This window comes from Sparus aurata, chromosome 4, assembly GCF_900880675.1.
Source record: "Sparus aurata chromosome 4, fSpaAur1.1, whole genome shotgun sequence".
Lineage (NCBI taxonomy): Eukaryota > Metazoa > Chordata > Actinopteri > Spariformes > Sparidae > Sparus > Sparus aurata.
The window spans coordinates 23,129,242-23,153,786 of NC_044190.1; the positions used below are offsets into that span (position 1 = coordinate 23,129,242).

The 24,545-nt window shown below is 38.5% G+C and overlaps 2 protein-coding genes and 2 pseudogenes across 3 annotated transcripts; all 4 read right to left on the reverse strand.

Annotated features, from left to right (window-relative positions):
- Positions 1-613: 613 nt before the first annotated feature.
- On the reverse strand, positions 614-6,691 carry LOC115580404 (uncharacterized). Its single transcript, XM_030414697.1, has 9 exons — positions 6,579-6,691; positions 6,366-6,465; positions 5,976-6,114; positions 5,728-5,865; positions 4,985-5,065; positions 1,987-1,996; positions 1,776-1,875; positions 1,387-1,525; positions 614-1,298 (listed from the first exon to the last, which is right to left on the reverse strand). Exons 2-9 carry the CDS (start codon positions 6,451-6,453, stop codon positions 1,160-1,162), a joined length of 834 nt encoding a protein of 277 aa, XP_030270557.1. The 5' UTR covers positions 6,454-6,465; positions 6,579-6,691; the 3' UTR covers positions 614-1,159.
- A 7,610-nt stretch (positions 6,692-14,301) lies between these two features.
- saa (serum amyloid A) lies at positions 14,302-18,577 on the reverse strand. Of its 2 annotated transcripts, XM_030415643.1 has the most exons (4): positions 15,377-15,504; positions 15,166-15,265; positions 14,777-14,915; positions 14,302-14,666 (listed from the first exon to the last, which is right to left on the reverse strand). In XM_030415643.1, exons 2-4 carry the CDS (start codon positions 15,251-15,253, stop codon positions 14,528-14,530), a joined length of 366 nt encoding a protein of 121 aa, XP_030271503.1. In that variant the 5' UTR covers positions 15,254-15,265; positions 15,377-15,504; the 3' UTR covers positions 14,302-14,527. The 2 variants fall into 2 exon arrangements, with proteins under 2 accessions (XP_030271503.1, XP_030271504.1); XM_030415644.1 differs by lacking the exons at positions 15,166-15,265; positions 15,377-15,504 and adding an exon at positions 18,484-18,577.
- Positions 18,578-18,907: 330 nt separating this feature from the next.
- LOC115580901 (serum amyloid A-5 protein-like) lies at positions 18,908-20,053 on the reverse strand (annotated as a pseudogene).
- Positions 20,054-21,667: 1,614 nt separating this feature from the next.
- Positions 21,668-22,528, reverse strand: LOC115580711 (serum amyloid A-5 protein-like; annotated as a pseudogene).
- Positions 22,529-24,545: the final 2,017 nt, after the last annotated feature.

The window sequence follows — 24,545 nt, forward strand, 5'->3', positions numbered from 1 at the left end:
GATATGGGCAAATTACATGTATTTACCTGTGAACACATTTGAAGTGATTATGGAAGCAAGGGATCAGAGTTCATTTGGAAAATTAAAGCCCATTCTGAACAAACGTGCAACAGTTTTAAGATATTGCTGTGACTGCGCAATACAATTAAAACATGATTTAGCAAAAGAGGTTTCAACCCACCTCCAGGCCACAGTCCTGTTATGATGAGTTTACTTGTATTTGGTTTACTAACAACTTAAACAATGATATCATAGCAGATATATAAGACACATCTATTCTTGCAGAAACATGATTCCATATTGAAAAAACACAAAATTATGACAGTAATTCAAACTATTTTGTCAATAGCTTTATATTTTTTAATCTTTTTCTTGTTTAAAGACAATTTGTGCTCTGCTCTACCTCTGGTACTGGTTCTAGAGAGGATCGCTGATGCTGGTGCAGCCAAGAAGAGGAGAATAACAGAATGAACAAAACAAAAGCAAAGAGCTGTAGAAGACAGTAAAATGTGGAAAACATCACTTGAGAGATCAGGAAAGATTATGTAATGATGTCCTGTGTATGCTGTGTATGCATGTCATGTTTACATGAAAAGATTTGATGATTCACACGATTCATAATATTTTCTTCATTTCTTACACAGGACAGAATGACAAGACCTGAATTCCATTTATTTAACTATCAAACATTTAGCTAAACATTTGAAAAGAGGAAGATGATTCATAAGTCAATTCAAAAATATCTAATATTTTTCTTACTGTGCAAATGTTATTTTTCTTTGAGTTACTGGACAACAAGGCTCACTGCAAACAATCTATTCTTATTCATGGATTTTTGTTCTCTTCTACATGAGCTCGGATAAGTAAGGGATGAGCTTTTTGTTAAACTATTATAGATACTTAAAAAAAAAAAATCATCGTCATGAAATCACTTTAATAGTATTTTACGTTGACCTGAGAATGGTGCTACAGTGGCAGTAAAGGCAAAATTCTTTTTTCTTGTATTTACTTTCCAAAGAACTTCAACAGAAATATCCTGGTGGCTATAAATACACAGCTATTCTAGCAAAAGCATGATTATATTGGAAAAGCATGATTATAAGAGGAATTTTCTTCAAACTGCATGGTCAGAAACTCTGGCACCTGACTGGCCTTTGTACTAGTATTTTGGATCGAGTCCTCGTGGCCTAAAGCGGTTGGGATCTCCTCCTTTGCGCCCCCACTGGTTTGCCTCCTGATCCATTGCGATGTCTGCACGATCACGATCCTTTATCAAATGGTATGCTGCTCTACCATTACTGAAATGGGAAAATAAACAATGAGTGTCAGTACAGTTCAAAGTTAAACTTAAAAGTGGTGTAATTGTATTTATATTTTGCTCCTCACCTGATAACCGTAGCAGCCCACCTGCCCCCTGGTCCTCTCCGGGCAGCATCATAGTTTCCTCTGGCATGGAAGTACTTGTCTGACCCTATTGTGTTGGCCTCCCTCATGTCCCTGTATGCTCGCAACATATCACGACTTCCTGATCAGAAGGACAGTGGGCATTATTTTGTTAAATGAAACAGAAAGTGATAATGGTAATTCTCCACATAATCCTAGATAAATCCAGGTGCTGTATTGTAGGGAACTGAACTTTCAGTTTCAACTTCTTCTAGTTGCTTACGATACAGCACCTAGATTTACCATGACCTGGAGGACTGAGAACATTCATCAACATAATAGATATATAACATTACAATTATACATGTTATTTTTGTGAAGATGTTTCTTACCTTCATAAGCTTGCCCAGGAAAATTGTACCACTGTGCATTGGTTTCTACAATTAGAAACAGAACAATTGCTGCAAGAAGCAACTTCATGTCTGAAGATGTCTAAAGAGAAAACAGAAAAACAATCAAACAATTCATCGTTAAATAATCCAAAACGTAAAACTTGCATTCATATTTTTCAGGTCCTATCACCAAATTAAATTTCAAACTTACTTTGCTGTTCCTGCAGAGTTGACAGTCTTAACAGTTCGAATGTAGAGTATCTTGTTGGTGAGGACTCCTCTGATCTGACTCTCCTTATATTCTGTCCTGAAACAGTGCAGGTATTATTAGTAGCAAGCTGTGGAAATTCCAGTGTGAGAACTGCAATGTCAACAAATGCACTGAAGATACTCCCAAATTATGCAACTGCACGTTTAAGCAAAACAGTGACACACGTGTTTATATAATTAAAAACCTTAGTTTTACTTTCTTTTTTACTTCTCTTGGCAAGTTGTTCTTTGCTCCACTTTTGGATCTGGTCCTGGAAATAATTGCTGGTACAGTTTCAGCCACAAAGAGGAGAATAGCAGAGTGTATGAAAAAACAAAAAAAACATCTGCAGTAGTATCCTAGAAACAGAACACAAACTGTACCAAACATTCCTATGAGAGAAAGTTATGATGTAAAAAAAGGAACTATTAATGTCATTTTTGTTTTTTAACATATTGTACAGTGATTGTTCAGATAATACTAGACGGTGACAGTACCAGTCAAAAGTTCAGACACAACCTCTCATTCAGTGGTTTTGATTATTATTATTATTTTTTATTATTTCTGCTTTGTAGATCAATGCTGAAGACATTAAAACTATGAAGGAACACATATGGAATTATGTAGTGAACATAAAAGTGTTACACAAAGCAGAATATGATTTATATTTTATATTCTTCAAAGTAGCCACCTTTTGCTTTGGTGACAGCTTTGCACACTTCTGGCATTCTCTCTATTAGCTTCATGAGATAGTCACCTGGAATGGTTTATTATTGTCAAGAGTTGATTCTATTGGGTTTGAGACCATCAGTTATGTTGTGCAGAGCTAGTGTTGGTACACAGTTCAATACAGCTAAAAGCGCTATTTGGCTACTGTTCTAATCTATATTATGGCAAGAACCGCTCAGCTAAGTGAAGAGAAACGACAGTCAATCATTACTTTAAGACACAGAGGTCAGTCAATACAGAAACTTCTAAGACTTTCAATGTATGTTCAAGTTCAGTCGTGAAAACCACCAAACACATGATGAAAAAGTGGCTCTCATGAGTACCACCCAAAGAAAGGAATACCAAGAGTTACCTCTACTGTGGAGGAGAAGTTCATTAGAGTTAACAGACTCAGACACCGCAAATTAACAGCGGCTCAAATTAGAGCCCAGATGAATGATTCACAGAGTGGATGGTGTGGGGCTACTTTTCTGGTGACACTGTTGGTGATTTATTAAAAATTCAAGACACACTTAACCAGCATGGCTACCACAGCATTCTGCAACGACATGCCACCCCATCTGGTTTGCGTTTAGTGGGACCATGATTTGTTTTTCAGCAAGACGATGACCCTAAACGCGCCTCCAGGCCTTGAAAGGGCTATCTGACCCAGAAGGAGAGTGTTGCGTCAGATGACCTGGCCTCCATCCATCAGCTGACCTAAACCCAGCTGAGATGGTTTGGGATGAGTTGGACCGCAGAGTGATGGCAAAGCAGCCAACAAGTGCTCAGCACCTTTAGGAACTCCTTCAAGACTGCTGGAAAACCATTCCAGGTGACTACCTCATGACACTGATTGATGGAATGCCAAGAGTGTGGAAAGCTGTCACCAAAGCAAAAGGTGGCTCCTCTGAGGAATAGAAAATATAAAACATATTTTGGTTTGTTTAACACTTATTTGTTTACTACAATATTCCATTTGTGTTCCTTCATAGTTTGGATGTCTTCAGTATTGATCTACAAAGTAGAAAATAATAAAATTGAAGAAAAATTATTGAATGAGAAATTCCATTAAAACTTTTGACTGGCAGTGTATAGTAGAGGTACATGAAAACATGTGTTTCCCTTATTTCTTATACAGGACAGAATGCGGAAATGTTGTTTTTCTTTGTGTTACTGTACAGTACTGTACGTGCTGGGTCAAACAGATCATGCTACAACTGTTTTTGCTGATTGCTACAAAAGGAAAACTTCATTTTCTATGACTAATTTACAAGAACAAACAAGAAATAGTTTATTTCTGACTGTATTCTTCGATACGTGGGAGCTTCTTTGTTGGTGAGTTAAGTGCAGGTTCCTGCAAGCACAGTGAACATTCATTGATCATTCTTGATGAAGCAGGACCTGCTTTGTTTGTTTTATAAAATTGCTGCAGTGCCCGTTCAAAACATGACATTCAGCACTGCTTGTAAACTCCAAATATTTAAAGTGAAACTCTCGCCAAAATGAAACCAGGCTTTTTTTGTGAAGGTACCCGAGTCAAACCTTTGTATAAACGCATAGTTATGACGAAAGAGACACTTTTAAGATTTACAGTATTTTTGTTTTCATGTCAAACTCATTTTCAATGGGAGTGCTATGGGCACTATTATGACAGCATCAAAATCGCTATTTTTAAAACAATAAGAAGGCTCAAAACAACATGAAACTTTGCTCGTAATATCACCAGGGTCTCTACACATGAACACGAGCATTGAGAACATTGTTTCTGTACACAGAGTTTACTAAAAAGAAAGTTTTTGAACAATTCACGTTAGCAGTTGCTTGTTCTGCTCGCCGCCCACCTACCAGTGGAGAAGTGTCAATTTCCGAATGCAACGTAACATGGAGGACAGTTAAGGTCGATTAAAGCTTGGTTCCTTATAAATGCACGGATAATTTGTTGTTTTGTTGTTAGTGAAAAACAATATTGACTTTGAAGTTGAAAAAGGAGCCTCATATAATAAACTCTAAATCTATAAAACAGAGCGTTGCAAGAAAAAATGTCATTGCCAATTATGTTCCATTTTATTTTGATTTATTTGTGAATGATTGTGTTGTTATTGTCACTGCTGCATTCTGTTTGCTCCATTTAGCAACTTTCTTGTCTGGGGGCTGGAAATTTGCAAATAACCCATGTCGGAATAGGACATTTTATCATTTATTCTATCATCAATTATATCTTATTGATTTCCAAGTGAATCTGTTTTACCTCTGAAAGTTATTTGGGTGAATTTGGGGAAATCTTCTGATTTTGGCAACCTCGAACAGCTTGACCAGGAAACTTGTACCACTGTGCATTGATTTCCACAATTAGAAACAGAACAATTGCTGCAAGAAGCAACTTCATGTCTGAAGATTTCTAAAGAGAAAACATGATTCATAATGTTTTCTTCATTTCTTACACAGGACAGAATGACATAAGACCTGAATGTCATGTCTTTAACTATCAAGCATGTAGCTAAACATTTGAAAAGAGGAAGATTTATAAGTCAATTCATTAATATCTAATCATTTTTCTTACTGTGCAAATGTTATTTGTCTTTGAGTTACCGGACAACAAGGCTCACTGCAAACAACTTATTCTTATTTATGGATTTTTATTTTCTGCCACATTAGCTAGGATAAGTAAGTGATGAGATTTTTGTTAAACCATTTTAGATACTACAAAAACAAAAAACAATCATCGTCATGAAATCACTTTATTGAGTCTTTTACACTGACCCGAGAAAATCGGCTACAGTTTCAGGAAAGGCACAAGTCTTTTTACTTGTCTCTTACTCTTACTTGTATTTACTTTCCAAAAAACGTCAAAACTTCAACAGAAATATCTTGGTGGCTGTAAAAGACAGATATTCTAGCAAAAGCATGATTATATTGGAAAAACATGATTATAAGAGGAATTTTCCTCAAACTGTATGGTCATTTACTCCAACACTAGATTGGCCTTCGTACTAGTATTTTGAAGGAAGTCCTCGTGGCCTGTAGCGGTTGGGATCTCCTCCGTTGCGCCCCCACCGGTTTGCCTCCTGATCTCTTGCGATCTCCGCACGATCACGATCCTTTATCAAATGGTATGCTGCTCTGCCATTACTGAAATGGGAAAATAGACAATGAATATCAGTACAAGCAGAAAACAACACAAGTGCTTCTCAAAGCATAACTTTAAAGTGATGTAATTGTATTTACATTTTGCTCCTCACCTGATAACCGTAGCAGCCCACCTGCCCCCTGGTCCTCTCCGGGCAGCATCATAGTTTCCTCTGGCATGGAAATACTTGTCTGAATTTTTCCAGTTGGCCTCCCTCATGTCCCTGTATGCTCGCCCCATATCACGACTTCCTGATGAGAAGGACAGCAGACATTATTTTGTTAAATGAAAAAGAAAATTACAAAAAAAAAAAAATTAGGTAATTCTCCACATAAATCTATGTGCTGTATCGTAGGGAACTGGACTTTCAGTTTCAACTTCTTCCAGTTGCCTACGATACAGCACCTAGATTTACCATGACCTGGATGACTGAGAACCTTCATCAACATAAGAGATATAACATTACAATTATACATGTTGTTTTTGTGAAGATATTTCTTACCTCGAACAGCTTGACCAGGAAACTTGTACCACTGTGCATTGGTTTCCACAATTAGAAACAGAACAATTGCTGCAAGAAGCAACTTCATGTCTGAAGATGTCTAAAGAGAAAACAAAAAAACAATCAAATAATTCATCTTTAAAAAACCCAAAACGGTACAAACTTGAATTCATATTTTTCAGGTCCTATCACCAAATTCAAATGTAAACTTACTTTGCTGTTCCTGCAGAGTTGACAGTCTTAACAGATCGAATGTAGAGTATCTTGTTGGTGAGGACTCCTCTGATCTGACTCTCCTTATATTCTGTCCTGAAACAGTGCAGGTTTTATCAGTAGCAAGCTGTGGAAATTCCAGTGTGAGATCTGCAATGTCAGCAGACATACTGAAGATACTCCCAAATTGTGCAACTGCACGTTTAAGCAAAAACACACTGACACAGTTGTTTATATAATTAAAAACCCTAATTTTACTTTCTTTTTTACTTATACAGGGAAGCTGTGCTGTGCTCCACCTTTGGATCTGGTCCTGGAAATAATTGCTGGTACAGTTTTGGCAACAAAGAGGAGAATAGCAGAGTGTATGAAAAAACAAAAAAACATCTGCAGTAATATCCTAGAAACTAAAAAGAGATCAGAAACTGTGCCAAACATCCCTTTGAGAGAAAGTTATGATGCAAAAAAAGGAACTGATAATGTCATGTTGGTTTTTAACATATTGCACAGTGATTGTTCACATAATATTAGATGGTGACACTACCAGTCAAAAGTTCAGACACTACCTCTCATTCAATGTTTTTTCTTTCTTTTCCTTTTTTTTTTTTTTGATAATTTTCTACTTTGTAGATCAACGCTGAGCTGAGCTGCATGTCGAAGTGTCCTTGAGCAAGATATTGAACCCCAAATTGCTCCTGATGTGCAGTTGGCACCTTGCATGGCAGCCTCTCCCAACAGTGAGGGCCCTGCGATGAACTGGCGACTTGTCCAGGGTATACTCTGCCTTCGCCCAGAGACAGCTGGGACTGGCTCCAGCAAAAACCCCAAGACCCCTTGAAAAAGGGATAAAGCAGTTACAGATCAGGACACAGTTCAATGCAGTGAATAGCGCTATTTGACTACTGTTCTAATCCATATTATGGCAAGAACCCCTCAGCTAAGTAAAGAGAAACGACAGTCAATCATTACTTTAAGACATGAAGGTCAGTCAATAGGGCGGCTGTAGATCAGTGGGTAGAGCTGGTGGACCAGTGATTGAAAGGTCGCTGGTTCGAATCCCGGCTCCCCGGGGCAGAACTGAGCTACATGTCGAAGTATCCTTGAGCACGATACTGAACCTACACCCATCGAGTAACTGGATTTGGCCCCAGTAACCACGCAACCCCCTTGAAGGGGCGATCAAGCGGTAACATCCCTGCGACCCTGACGAAAAAGCGGAAAGAGAACAGAACGGAACGGAAGGTCAGTCAATACAGAAACTTTCAAGAAGTTGTGAAAAACCATTAAAACACATGATGAAAAACTGGCTCTCATGGGTACCACCCCAGGAAAGGAATACCAAGAGTTACCTCTGCTGCGGAGGATAAGTTCATTAGAGTTACCAGACTCAGACACCGCAAATTATCAGCAGCTCAAAGTAGAATGCTTCATGAATGCTTCACAGAGTTGATGGTGTGGGGCTGCTTTTCTGGTGACGCCGTTGGTGATTTATTCAAAATATTCAAAAGGCACACTTAACCAGTATGGCTACCACAGCATTCTGCAGCGACATGCCATCCCATCTGGTTTGCGTTTAGTGGGACCATCATTGGTTTTTCAGCAAGACGATGACCCTAAACGCGCCTCCAGGCCTTGTAAGGGCTATCTGACTCAGAAGGAGAGTGCTGCGTCAGATGACCTGGCCTCCATCCATCAGCTGACCTAAACCCAGTTGAGATGGTTTGGGATGAGTTGGACGGCAGAGTGACGGCAAAGCAGCCAACGAGTGCTCAGCACCTCTGGGAACTCCTATAAGACTGTTGGAAAACCTTTCCGGGTGACTCCTTCATGACACTGATTGATGGAACACCAAGAGTGTGTAAAGCTGTTACCAAAGCAAAAGGTGGCTTCTCTAATGAATGGAAAATATAGAACATATTTTGGTTTGTTTAACACTTATTTGCTTACTACATAATTCCATTTGTGTCACTTCATAGTTTGGATGTCTCCAGTATTGATCTACAAAGTGGAAAATAATAAAATTGTAGTAAAAATATTGAATGAGAAAGTGCATCCAAACCTTTGACTGGCAGTGTATAGTAGAGATGCATGAAAACATGTGTTTCCCTTAATTCTTATACAGGACAGAATGTGGAAATGTTGTTTTTCTTTGTGTTACTGTACAGTACTGTATTTGCTGGGTCAAACAGGTCAGGCTACAACTTTTTTGCTGGATGCTGCAAAAGGAGAACTTGGTTCTCATTTTCTATGACTAATTTACAAGAAATGTCCGTCCAAAATTACATAATTTATTTCTGACTGTGTTCTCGGCTACATGGGAGTTTCTTTGCTTGTGAGTTACAGTGAAGAAAATAAGTATTTGAACACCCTGCTATTTTGCAAGTTCTCCAAATTAGAAATCATGGAGGGGTCTGAAATTTTCATGGTAGGTGCATGTCCACTGTGTGAGAGATAATCTAAAAAGAAAAATCCAGAAATCACAATCTATGATTTTTTAACAATTTATTCGTGTGATACAGCTGAAAATAAGTATTTGAACACCTGTCTATCAGCTAGAATTTTGACCCTCAAAGACCTGTTAGTCCGCCTTTAAAAGTCCTCCTCCACTCCACTGTATTATCCTGAATCAGATGCACCTGTGTGAGGTCGTTAGCTGCATAAAGACACCTGTCCACCCCATACAATCAGTAAGACCCAAACATTCAGCATGGCTAAGAGCAAAGAGCTGTCCAAAGACACCAGAGACAACATTGTACAACTCCACAAGGCTGGAAAGGGCTACGGAGAAACTGCCAAGCAGCTTGGTGAAAAAAGGTCCACTGTTGGAGCAATCATTAGAAAATGGAAGAAGCTAAACATGACGGTCAATCTCAATCGGAGTGGAGCCCCATGCAAGATATCACCTCGTGGGGTCTCAATGATGCTAAGAAAGGTGAGGAATCAGCCCAGAACTACACGGCAGGACTTGGTCAATGACCTGAAAAGAGCTGGGACCACCGTTTCCATGGTCACTGTTGGTAATACACTAAGACGTCATGGTTTGAAATCATGCATGGCACGGAAGGTTCCCCTGCTTAAACCAGCACATGTTAAGGCCCGTCTTAAGTTTGCCAATGACCATTTGGATGATCCAGAGGAGTCATGGGAGAAAGTTTTGTGGTCAGATGAGACCAAAATGGACCTTTTTGGTCATAATTGCACTAAGCGTGTTTGGAGGAAGAAGAATGATGCGTACCATCCCAAGAACACCATCCCTACTGTGAAGCATGGGGGTGGTAGCATCATGCTTTGGGGGTGTTTTTCTGCTCATGGGACAGGACGACTGTACTGTATTAAGGAGAGGATGACTGCAGCCATGTATTGTGAGATTTTGGGGAACAACCTCTTTCCCTCAGTCAGATCATTGAAGATGAGTCGTGGCTGGATCTTCCAACATGACAATGACCCAAAGCACACAGCCAGGAAAACCAAGGAGTGGCTTCGTAAGAAGCATATCAAGGTTCTGGAGTGGCCTAGCCAGTCTCCAGACCTAAATCCAATTGAAAATCTTTGGAGGGAGCTGAAACTCCGTGTTTCTCAGCGACAGCCCAGAAACCTGACTGATCTAGAGAAGATCTGTGTGGAGGAGTGGGCCAAAATCCCTCCTGCAGTCTGTGCAAACCTGGTGAAGAACTACAGCAAACGTTTGACCTCTGTAATGGCAAACAAAGGCTACTCTACCAAATATTAACGTTGGTGTTCAAATACTTATTTTCAGCTGTATCACACGAATAAATTGTTAGAAAATCATAGATTGTGATTTCTGGATTTTTCTTTTTAGATTATCTCTCACACAGTGGACATGCACCTACCATGAAAATTTCAGACCCCTCCATGATTTCTAAGTGGGAGAGCTTGCAAAATAGCAGGGTGTTCAAATACTTATTTTCTTCATTGTACATGCACGTTCCTGCAAGCACAGTGAACATTCATTGATCATTCTTGATGAAGCAGGACCTGCTTTGTTTGTTTGATAAAACTGCCGCAGTGTCCGTTCAAAACATGGCGTTCAGCACTGCCCGCAAACTCTGAATATTTAAGATTTAAAATCTGGATAATCACATCTGTACTTTCCAAGCCAGTGTTGCATCGAGTATCGCTTCCCCATGGAAACTACTGATTATGGAGAGCTGCCAGGGCTGAAAACTAAGCTCTTTTGAACAAGTTATATCTGCTGGATAGTCTAGGGCATTAAAGGCACATTTCATGTTTGTGTCATTAAATTCAACAGAACCATTCTTTATTGCATTTTTTATGTCTTTGTTTATACAACCAACTACTGTTACTTATATACACCAGTGCAGTGCCCGTAAGAAAAGTGTATTCCTATAAAAAAGTGGGAGGTTAAGGAGCTTTTACATGGATGGCCAAATGAGGCTGTGTTTGAAGGTGGGGCGTCATGGATATTTAGGTTTGTTGTGAAATCTGATATTCCAGGGTATAATTGGCTGTTTTTGACTATTTTTGATTTTGCCATTATATTTCATCTTAAAAGCTATTTACTTGGTGTCATTATTTCAGCACAACCTCACATGTGTGACTGTACAGTTATCTTTTTTATTTTGACATACTGTATTAACACAATGGACCTAAAATCACAAAAAAAAACATGAAATCTGAGTAGAAAAAGTTAGATTTTTTTAACCACAAATATGTTTAACAATCCTTTTTTTTTTTTTTTTTTTTACTTATAATGCAAATATAAATGGTTGTTTATCTAAATGTGTGCATACATTTAAAAAATTTACAAAGTTATATGTAACTATTTACATTTAAATGCAGGCAATGCTCAGGTCTGCCTGTGCTCCTTCCAGCTGAATGAAGAGCTGCACTGCCTGCTCCACATTCAGCTTCTCCTCATTAAACATAAAAACAACTCCACTACTCAGTAAACACACTACACCAAACACTACATAACACACTAACTACACACTCCAAACACGCTAAATGTCACAAATCTCTCAACTCTCACACACACGACCATCGGTGCATGTCAATCATCCGCCTAGGTCCCTCACACAATTTCCTGTTCCTCAACAACCAAACTTGCTGCTTGGACACTTTCGTGACAAAAGCCCGTTTTTACCGTTTCTTCCTGCACCAGAAACAAAGCAAACGTGACGGCGATGTTCACGAAAAAGCGTGGCGGACATTATTTACCCTAGGTCCGGTTTTGAACGTGCCGATGCTTCCGGTCCGTCGCCTCGGGAGGTGGGCTGTGTAGCTACACACGAACATCCACAGATTCCGATTCCACTTTGTTGTCCGCGCGTCTCCGGATCTCCTCAGACCCGAACAGACTCAGTCCGGACTCGTTTAATCTCATTAATCCACAACAGTCAATTTAGATGCACAGAACAGAACAGAAAGGGACCGAACCGCCGGCAAACTCCCGGTCCAGCTCGAGCCGCTGCAGGTATAAATCTGCTTGTTTCTTAAGGTGGGGGGTCGCGGTGGGCTCTGCAGTGATTGGCTCTGGTGCGCGCGTGGCCACGGTGTGCAGTGATTGGCTCTGGTGTGCACGTGACTGTAGTGGCTCTGGTGGACAATGCTCGTGGAATTTGTAAAGCATTTATGAAATAATTTATTAACAGTATCATTGCAGTCCAAACAAATGCGAAATATCACACCATTGAACCACGCAGCAGTCATGTTGAAACTCTCAGGTCAGTCTGATCCTGATCCGCAGAGTTATTTGAGGAACACACACACACAGATAGACAGACAGAGGTTCCGTGTATTTATAGATAGATAACTAGGCTGAATATTATATTTCATAAATCATTTTAAATATTTAAGACCTTTGGGAGAAATGTGTGCCCACTGTCATAACTGGTGCAGGTTAAAGAATGAGCAACCCTTCTCAAAAGGCACACACCTCAACGACTGATGGTATTTTTCTTATTTTCCCTGATAAACTATATATGATGATTTTCTTTCACACTGACAACAGTGACAGACATAGCACTATTTTGTTTCCTTAATCACATTCATCAACTCTGTTTCCAGCTCTATCACCCAGAATGGATCACAATTACTTTATTTTGTTATCCACACTGAGATGAGGGAAGACTCCCTCTGAAGAGCCTCAGCCTCAGATGTGACGGGTGGTCCAGCACTGCCACTGAGTGGCCATGTATCCAAATTGCAACTGAATGATGCTCTAGGCACACAATCACAGATGGATTGGCCAGAAATATGACACATAAAATCCACAAATGCCATAGAAGCAAACTAAATCCTTTTGTTAGGTGATGTTTGTTCATCAACAGTGGATTGGGTTTTTTAATTGCAGAAAGCTTCAAATCAAACATTTTTTTATTAAACAGTTCACCATCTGAAAACATAGTGAAGTTGCACCTACATATCGATGAAAGAGAATATTTTCCAATAGTTATTAAATGATTGTTGTTTTTTCACTGCCCAGAGTCAAATCTTCTACAATTATTTTTGCAGATGTACCAAACAGACAAAACAAAACAACTCTTGTAAATGTGTGCTGTGTAAAATCAGTTCTTGTCTGCAGGTGAGTTTTGGTACTTATAAACAAAACAACACAAAATTTACATTTTTGATAGATCTTTATTGCTTCAAGGCAAACATAATCATCAGCAGTACACAGACATGAATATAGAAAGACTAACTCTTCTCACTTGTTATAACAGTTTGGGATTAGGCACCTCAACTGTAGCCAACAGAAGGATACACACGAGTCAGGACATGAACTACATTCAAACAGCGATTCCCCTCCCCTCAAACTGTAGTCAAGTCAAGTCAAATTTATTTATATAACACATTTCATACGGCAAGCGTAAACTCAATGTGCTTCAATAAATTAAAACAAAGATACACTGTAGAACATAGAATAGCATATAGGATAAAAAAAATTAAATCAAAATATTACATGCATAAAAAAACATTTAGGACATTATAAAATCACACAAGAATGTATTATTATCATCATTTAAAAAGGCAGATAATAATAATAATGATAATAAAAATTCTTAAAGCAAACAAGACAGAAATAAAACACACTCTTTAAACTTAACTAAAAGCTTGCTGGTTTTTAGTTTACTTTTAAAAGAAGACACTGTTGTAGCAGACCGTAATTCATTCATGTGGAATGTGTACAGCCAATAATGACTTTTATACTAGAAATTTGAAGGAAGTCCCGGTGGTCTATAGTGGTTGGGATCTCCCCCGTTGGCCCCCACTTGTTTGCCTCAGCAACAGAGTCCCCTTTACCAGAGTCCCCCCGAGTCCCGTGCAGCAACCTCAAACAGCGTGAACAGGAAACTTGTACTACTGTGCATTGGTTTCCACAATTAGAAACAGAACAATTGCTGCATCTTCATGTCTGAAGATGTCTAAAGAGAAAACATAATTTATAATGTTTTCTTAATTTCCTACCCAGGACAGAATGACATAAGACCTGAATGTCATGTCTTAAACTATCAAACATTTAGGTAAACATTTGAAAGAGAAGGATGATTCATAAGTCAGTTCATCAATATCTAATCATTTTTCCTATTGTGCAAATGTTATTTTTTGTTGAGTTACTGGACAACAAGGCTCACTGCAAACAATTTGTTCTTGTTTATGATTTTTTTATGAGCTCGGATAAGTAAGTAATGAGCTTTTTGCTAAACCATTACAGATACTTTGAAAAAAACACAAAACAATAATCGTCATGAAATCCCTTTAATGAGTGTTTTACATTTATCTGAGAAAAGCTGCTTGAGTGGCAGGAGAGGCAAAAGCCTTTTTCATGTATTTACTTTCCAAAGAACTTCAACAGAAATATCTTGGTGGCTATAAAAGACACAGCTATTCTAGCAAAAGCATGATTATAAGAGGAATTTTCCTCAAACTGTATGGTCATTAACTCCAACACTAGATTGGCCTTCGTACTAGTATTTTGAAGGAAGTCCTCGTGGCCTGTAGCGGTTGGGATCTCCTCCGTTGCGCCCCCACCGGTTTGCCGCCTGATCTCTTGCGATCTCCGCACGATCACGATCCTTTACCAAATGGTATGCTGCTCTGCCATTACTGAAATGGGAAAATAGGCAATGAATATCAGTACAAGCAGAAAATAACACAAGTGCTTTACACACTGTAATTTAAAAGTGTTGTAATTGTATTTATATTTTGTTCCTCACCTGATAACTGAAGCAGCCCACCTGCCCCCTGGTCCTCTCCGGGCAGCATCATAGTTTCCTCTGGCATGGAAGTACTTGTCTGAATTTTTCCAGTTCGCCTTCCTCATGTCCCTGTATGCTCGCAGCATATCACGACTTCCTGATGAGAAGGACAGCAGACATTATTTTGTTAAATGGAACAGAAAATGATAATGGTAATTCTCCACATAATCCTGAGTAAATCCAGGTGCTGTATCGTGGGGAACTGAACTTTCAGTTTAAACTTCTTCCAGTTGCCTACGATACAGCACCTAGATTTACCATGACCTGGATGACTGAGAACCTTCATCAACATAATAGATATATAACATTACAATTATACATGTTGTTTTTGTGAAGATGTTTCTTACCTCGAACAGCTTGACCAGGAAACTTGTACCACTGTGCGTTGGTTTCCACAATTAGAAACAGAACAATTGCTGCAAGAAGCAACTTCATGTCTGAAGATGTCTAAAGAGAAAACAAAAAAAATTAAACAATTCATCGTTAAAAAATCCAAAACAGTACAAACTTGCATTCATATTTTTTTGGTCCTATCACCAAATTAAATTTCAAACTTACTTTGCTGTTCCTGCAAAGTTAAGAGTCTTAACAGATCGAATGTAGAGTATCTTGTTGGTGCGGACTCGTCTGATCTGACTCTCCTTATATTCTGTCCTCAAACAGTGCAGGTATTATTAGTAGCAAGCTGTGGAAATTCCAGTGTGAGATCTGCAATGTCAGCAGACATACTGAAGATACTCCCAAATTGTGCAACAGCAGGTTTAAGCAAAAACAGTGATACACGTGTTTATATAATTAAAACCTTAGTTTTACTTTCTTTTTTACTTCTCCTGGTAAGTTGTGCTGCGCTCCACCTTTGGATCTGATCCTGGAAATAATTGCTGGTACAGTTTCAGCCACAAAGAGGAGAATAGCAGAGTGTATGAAAAAACAAAAAAAAACATCTGCAGTAATATCCTAGAAACTAAGAGAACACAAATTGTGCCAAACATTCCTTTGAGAGAAAGTTATGATGCAAAAAAAGGAACTATTAATGTCATGTTGTTTTTTAACATATTGTACAGTGATTGTTCACATGATATTAGATGGTGACAGTACCAATCAAAAGTTCAGACACAACCTCTCATTCAATGTTTTTTCTTTATTTTCTATTATTTTCTGCTTTGTAGATAAACGCTGAAGACATTAAAACTATGAAGGAACACATATGGAATTATGTAGTGAACATAAGTGTTAAACAAAGCAGAATATGATTTATATTTTATATTCTTCAAAGTAGCCACCTTTTGCTTTGGTGACAGCTTTGCACACTTCTGGCATTCTCTCTATTGGCTTCATGAGATAGTCACCTGGAATGGTTTATTGTCAGGAGTTTGCATCTATTGTGTTTGAGACCATCAGTTATGTTATGCAGAGCTAGTGTTGGTACACAGTTCAATACAGTTTGGCTACTGTTCTATCCCATATTATGGCAAGAACCACTCAGCTAAGTAAAGAGAAACGACAGTCCGTATACTTTAAGACACAAAGGTCAGTCAATACAGAAACTTCCAAGACCTTTGAATGTATGTTCAAGTTCAGTCGTGAAAAACCATCAAACACATGATGAAAAACTGGCTCTCATGAGTACCACCCCGAGAAAGTAATACCAAAAGTTACCTATGCTGTGGAGGAGAAGTTCATTAGAGTTAACAGACTCGGACACCGCAAATTAACAGCAGCTCAGATTAGAGCCCAGATGAATGCTTCACACAGTTCAAGTAGTAGACACATCTCAACATCAACTAAACAGAGGAGACTGTGTGCTGGGCCAAGAAACACAAGGATTAGACATTAGACCAGTGGAAAAGGTGAGATATTTGGGTCCACTTGCCGTGTCTTTGTTAGACACAGAAAAGGTGAGCAGATGGTTTCTACATGTGTGGTTCCCACCTTGAAACATTGAGGAGGAGGTGTGATGGTGTGGGGCTGCTTTTCTGGTGATGCTGTTAGTGATTTATTCAAAATTCAAGACACACTTAACCAGAATGGCTACCACAGCATTCTGCAGCGATGTGCCATCCCGTCTGGTTTGTGCTTAGGGGGACCATCATTTGTTTTTCAGCAAGACGATGACCCTAAATGTGCCTCCAGGCCTTGAAAGGGCTATCTCACCCAGAAGGAGAGTGCTGCGTCAGATGACCTGGCCTCCATCCATCAGCCGGCCTAAACCCAGTTGAGATAGTTTGGGATAAGTTGGACCGCAGAGTGACGGCAAAGCAGCCAACAAGTGCTCAGCACCTTTAGGAACTCCTGCAAGACTGTTGGAAAACCATTCCAGGTGACTACCTCATGACACTGATTGATGGAACGCCAAGAGTGTGGAAAGCTGTCACCAAAGCAAAAGGTGGCTTCTCTGAAGAATATAAAATATAAAATATATTTTGGTTTTTTTTAACACTTATTTGTTTACTACATAATTCCATATGTGTTCCTTTATAGTTTGGATGTCTTCAGTATTGATCTACAAAGTAGAAAATAATACATTGAAGAAAAACTATTGAATGAGAAAGTGCATCCAAACTTTTGACTGGCAGTGTATATTCTTATACAGGACAGAATGTGGAAATGTTGTTTTCTTTGTGTTACTGTACAGTACTGTATGTGCTGGGTCAAACAGGTCAGGCTACAACTTTTTTTGCTGAATGCTACAAAAGGAAACTAGGTTCTCATTTTCTATGACTAATTTACAAGAAATGTCCGTCCAATATCACTCAATTTATTTCTGACTGTGTTCTTCGATACTTGGGAGTTTATTTGTTGGTGAGTTACATGCAGACTCCTGCAAGCACAGTGAACATTCATTGACCTTGATCAATTTATCAGACAAAGCAGGACCTGCTTTGTTTAACATGACGTTAAGCACTGCTTGCAAACTCTAAATATTTAAAGTGAAACTCTCGCCAAAATGCAACCTAGGCTTTTTTTGTGAATGTACCCGAGTCAAAACTTTGTGTAAACACATAATTATGACGAAAGAGACACTTTTAAGATTTACCATATTTTCATTCGCCAGTTTTAAAACACTAAGAAGACTTGCTACAACATGAAACTTTGCTCGTAGAATCACCAGGGTCTCTACACATGAACACGAGCACTGAGAACATTGTTTGTGTACACAGAGTTTACTAAAAAGAAAGTTTTTGTACTCACCTTAGCAGTTGCTTGTTCTGCTCGCCGCCGTCCTACCAGTGTAGAACTGTTGATTTCCAAATGCGACGTAACATGGAGGACAGTTAAGGTGGACCGTGCTCAAGCTTAGTTCCATATAAATGCACGGATAATTTGTTGTTGTGTCGTTAGCGAAAAAAACAATATTGACTTTGAAGTTGAAAAAAGAGCCTCATATAAGAAACTCTAAATCTATAAAACAGGGCATTGCTAGAAAAAATGCCATAGCCAATTATGTTCCATTTTATTTTTATTTATCATGAATGATTTTGTTGTTATTGTCACTGCTGCATTTAGCAACTTTCTTGTCTGGGAGTTGGAATATTGCAAACAACCCATGTCTCTTATTATTTATTCTATTATCAGTTATATCTTATTGATCTCTAAGTCGATCTCTTTTACCTCTGAAAGTTATTTGGGCGAATTTGGGGAAATCTTTTTCCGATTTTGGCAACCTCGAACAGCTTGACCAGGAAACTTGTACCACTGTGCATTGATTTCCACAATTAGAAACAGAACAATTGCTGCAAGAAGCAACTTCATGTCTGAAGATGTCTAAAGAGAAAACATGATTCATAATGTTTTCTTCATTTCTTACACAGGACAGAATGACATGAAGACCTGAATGTCATGTCTTTAACTATCATTTAACTAAACATTTGAAAAGAGGAAGATGATTTATAGGTCAATTCATTAATATCTAATCATTTTTCTTACTGTGCAAATGTTATTTTTATTTGAGTTACCGGACAACAAGGCTCACTGCAAACAACTTATTCTTATTTATGGATTTTTATTTTCTGCCACATTAGCTAGGATAAGTAAGTGATGAGATTTTTGTTAAACCATTTTAGATATTACAAAAACAAAAAACAATCATTGTCATGAAATCACTTTATTGAGTCTTTTACACTGACCCAAGAAATGCGGCTACAGTTTCAGGAAAGGCACAAGTCTTTTTACTTGTCTCTTACTCTTACTTACAGTATATTTACTTTCCAAAAAACTTCAAAACTTCAACAGAAATATCTTGGTTGCTATAAAAGACAGATATTCTAGCAAAAACATGATTATAAGAGGAATTTTCCTCAAACTGTATGGTCATTAACTCCAACACTAGACTGGCCCTTGTACTAGTATTTTGAAAGAAGTCCTCGTGGCCTGTAGCGGTTGGGATCTCCTCCGTTGCGCCCCCACCGGTTTGCCTCCTGATCTCTTGCGATCTCCACACGATCACGATCCTTTATAATATGGTATGCTGCTCTGCCATTACTGAAATGGGAAAATAGACAATGAATATCAGTACAAGCAGAAAACAACACAAGTGCTTCTCAAAGCATAACTTTAAAGGGATGTAATTGTATTTACATTTTGCTCCTCACCTGATAACCGTAGCAGCCCACCTGCCCCCTGGTCCTCTCCGGGTAGCATCATAGTTTCTTCTGGCATGGAATTACTTGTCTGAATTTTTCCAGTTGGCCTCCCTCATATCTGTATATGCCCGCCCCATATCACGACTTCCTGATGAGAAGGACAGCAGACATTATTTTGTTAAATAAAAAAGAAAAAAAAAAAATAGGTAATTCTCCAAATAAATCTATGTGGTGTATCGTAGGGAACTGGACTTTCAGTTTCAACTTCTTCCAGTTGCCTGCGATACAGCACCTAGATTTACCATGACCTGGAGGACTGAGAACATTCATCAACATAATAGATATATAACATTACAATTATACATGTTGTTCTTATGAAGATGTTTCTTACCTTCAACAACTTGACTAGGAAAATTGTACCACTGTGCATTGGTTTCCACAATTAGAAACAGGACAATGGCTGCAAGAAGCAAATTCATGTCTGAAGATGTCTAAAGAGAAAACAAAAAAAACAATCAAATAATTAATCATAAAAAATCCAAAATGGTACAAACTTGAATTCATATTTTTCAGGTCCTATCACCAAATTCAAATGCAAACTTACTTTGCTGTTCCTGCAGAGTTAAGAGTCTTAACAGATCGAATGTAGAGTATCTTGTTGGTACGGACTCCTCTGATTTGACTCTCCTTGTATTCTGTCCTCAAACAGTGCAGGTATTATTAGTAGCAAGCTGTGGAAATTCCAGTGTGAGATCTGCAATGTCAGCAAACATACTGAAGACACTCCCTCAAATTGTGCAACTGCATGTTTACGCAAAAACAGTGACACACTTGTCAATTAAAAACCTTAGTTTTACTTTCTTTTTTACCTGTGCTGGTAAGTTGTGCTATGCTCCACCTCTGGATCTGCTCCTGGAAACAATTGCTGGCTGTGTTCTTGGATACATGGGAGTTTCTTTGCTTGTGAGTTACATGCAGGTTCCTGCAAGCAGAGTGAACATTCATTGATCATTCTTGATGAAGCAGGACCTGCTTTGTTTGTTTTATAAATTTGCTGCAGTGCCCGTTCAAAACATGGCGTTCAGCACTGCCCGCAAACTCTGAATATTTAAGATTTAAAATCTGGATAATCACATCTGTACTTTCCAAGCCAGTGTTGCATCGAGTATCGTTTCCCAGTGGAAACTACTGATCATTGAGAGCTGCCAGGGCTCAAAACTACCCCCTTTTCAACAAGTTGTATCTGTATTTTCTCCAAGGTCATTAAAGGCACATTTCACGACTGTGTGGTTATATTCGACAGAACCAATGTTTATTGTATGTTTTACGTCTTTATTTACACAACCAACTACTGTTACTTATATACAGAATAACTGTGCAGGTTAAAGAATGAGCAACTGTTCTCGAAAGGCACACACCTCAAAGACTGATGGTATTTTTCTTATTTTCCCTGATATATAATGATGGTTTTCTTTCACACTGAATACAGTGACAGACATAACACTATTTTGTTTCCTTAATCGCATTCATCAACTCTGTTTCCAGCTGTATCACACAGAATAGATCACAATTACTTTATTTTGTTATCCACACTGAGATGAGGGAAGACTCCTTCTGAAGAACATCAGCCTCAGATGTGACGGGTGGTCCAGCACTGCCACCTAGAGTCCAATCCATCTGTGATCGTGTGTACAGAAACATTAAATCCACAAATGCCACAGAAGCAAACTAAATCCTTTTGTTAGGTGATGTTTGTTCACCAACAGTTAATTGGGTTTTTTAATTGCAGAAAGGTTCAAATCAAAAGAAAGCCAGCTGCAGATTTTATTACACAGTCCACCATCTGAAAATATAGAAAATAACTCAGTGTTGTGGATAATGAAATATCAGTTCTTGTCTGCAGATGAGTTTTGGTACTTAAAAACCAAAAAACACAAAATTTACATTTCTGATAGATCTTTATTGCTTCAAGGCAAACGTAATCATCAGTAGTACACAGACATGAATACATAAAGACTGACTCTTCTCACTTCTTATAACAGTTTGGGATTAGGCACATCAACTGTAGGCAACAGCAGGATACACACGAGTCAGGACATGAACCACATTACGAGCTTGGCTCTTTTATAATGAGTTCACTTGTATAACCAGAAATATTATGGTGTCTCTAAAGTGAACATCTACTCTATCAAAAGCATGAACATATGATTCCAACAGCAATTCTCGTCAAACTGTACGGCCAATAATGGCTTTTACACAACAAATTTCAAGGAAGTCCCGGTGGTCGGTAGCAGTTGAGATCTCCACTGTTGCACCGCCACTTGTTTGCTTCCTGATCAGCAGATGAGTCCTCTTTATCAGAGTCCCCTGCAGCAATCCACATCACTTGCTGCACCCACTCTCTGCCATCACTGAAATGGGAACATAAACAATTTTTCTTATCACAAGTCAATGTCTCATAATCTATTTCATAAGTTAGGATATAATATAAAATATACATACAGTATCTCACTAATTTCACTCATCAAGGTAGAATTGCGGGTACCTTGATCATGAGACACTATTGTGATCAGATGACACAAAGCTCTGGTTGTCATCTGCATAGAAGTAACAACAGATAAAGGTTAGTGGAAGCACATAAATGAAAATGACTAAAGAGCTGTAAAAGGATCCCAGATGTACTCCACACTGAGCTGAGGAAAACAAACAGGTGTTTGACAGAAATAGGAATAAAACCAATGTCTGCTCCTCACCTGATAGCCTAAGCAGCCCACCTGCCCCCTGCACGTCTCTGGGTAGCATCATAGTTTCCTGTGTCATACTTGTACTTGTCTGAGTATCTCACGTCGGCCTTCCTCATATCCGTGTATACTCTCCACATGTTACAACTTCCTGATCAGGACAGCAGACATTATTTTGTTGAATTTATGAGAAAATTCAGAGAAACAAACAAACAAACCAACAAAAATGCAATTCTCCACAATCCTGGATATATAACATTATAATTATACACATTTTTCTTGTGGAGATGTTTCTGACCTTCAGCAGCTCCAATATGAAACTTGCAGCTCTGTGCATCGGCTTCCACAATTAGAAACAGAACAATTTCTGCAAAAAGCAACTTCATGTTGAAGATGTCTAAAAAGAATAAAAAAAAAATAAAAAAAAAGAGATCACATACTTCATCATTCAAAACATGATGCAAACATTTTATACTTTTCAGGTCAAATTACCAAACTGAATTTCAATCTTTCTATGTTGTTCCTGCAGAGTTTAGACTGTTAACAAATCATCAAGTATCTTGTTAATGAGGACTCTTCTGATCTGAGTCTCCTTATATTCAGTCCTATTTTTTTAAAGATTTTTTCTGGCATAGACACCTTTATTAAGCTGTAGACAGATAGGAAATTTGGGAGAGAGAGGGGGATGTGACATGCAGCAAAGGACCTCTGGCCGGAATCAAACCAGGGTCGGCTGCTTATATGGCATGCGCTCTAACCACTCGATGACCTGCGCGCCCAATGCAGGTTTTATGCAGTCTTGGAGATGGATAAGATGGAAATTCCCCAGTGAGATCTGAAATGTCATCAAAACAAACTGCGGATATTCCCGAGTAGTGCAACTGCTCACGTGAGCTAAGGTACAGACTACCTTAGCTTTCATTTTGATTTAGAAGCTTTAGTTTTAGTTTCTCTCTTTATGTATACTTTGTTTGTGCTATGTTTAGGAGTTTATGACAAAACAAAAGCAAGCAGCATTAACATCTTAGAACGTATAAAGAGAGAAAACTGTGCAAAACATTTGAGAGAAAGACTTAGAATACATAGAAAAGACTTGTTTGTGATACAACATGTATGCTCTGTTTTGTTTGTATTATCACAGTGTGATTGTTCAGCTGTTGTTTGCATCAAAATATATGATTCTGATTATTTTGCATACTTCTCTGATTTCTTACACAGGAAGGAATAATATCATAATAAGACCTCAATATCATGTTTTTGACCATCAACATTTTGCTAAACATTTGCAAAAAGGAAGAAGATTCATTGTTGAATTTATCGATGTCTGATCATTTTTGTCATGGTACAAATGTGGAACTGTATTTTCAGGAGCTCTCATTGAGGCTCAATGCTTAAAAGTTATTGTTTTTTATGATAGGGAGTTATGATATGGAAGAGATGAGTGCATCAACACTCATTCAAACTCTTAAAACAAACACTGTCATGAAAACAGTTTATGACATGTTTTACTCATAAGTGAGAAAAGGTGATTGGGTGACAGCAAAGCTGTTACAATTGGTATTGAAAACATCAATTCAAAATTAGTTATTCATTATTAATTCCGAATCCTGCATATTTTATCTTACTGAAAACAGTTATTGGCCTCAGGGTGAAATGTGGGGCTGCAAAATATATTGTTCAGCAATGACAATGATAGTCACATCTCAGGAAGGCCATTTCAAACATGTCTTGCAACAACTTTGCTGGTTGTTGCAAAAGGAAACCTCCACAGAAGAGGTTTCAACGCCCTTCCAGACTAAAATCTTTTATAATGAGTTTACTGGTTTTTAGTTTCCCAACAACTTAAAGAGAAATCTCATGGTGGTTATAAAAGACACATCTATTCTAGCAAGAGCATGATAATATTTGAAAAACACATAACAATAAGAGAAATTTCCTTCAAACTGCCATAAATAACTCCGACACTATAAAGGTCTTTCATCACTTTTTTCCACTGGTCTTTCTGAGATTGGATTTGGAGGTCCAAATACCCAGCAGTGCCAGGCACGTCTGGGATCTCCTCCGCTCCGCCCCTGATTCCTGATCAGCCTCACTGTCCTCATGACCACGGTCAAATACTTTCTGCACCAACTCTCTGCCATCACTGAAATGGGAGAATAAACCATTTTTCTGTTTCGTTTCAGTTTCTTGATGTGTACAGACAGTTTGTGCTAAGCTCCATCTCTGGACCTGACCCTGAACCCCCCCCCTTTATTCTGTCCTGAAAGCTGGGTTTTGTTAATTTTACATTAAGGAAACCCCAGTCTGAGATCTTAAAAATGGCACCAGACATTTGGAGTTCCCAAGTTGTGCAACTGCACAGAACAACAAAGACAGTGACAGACTTAGCTTTCATTTTGATGT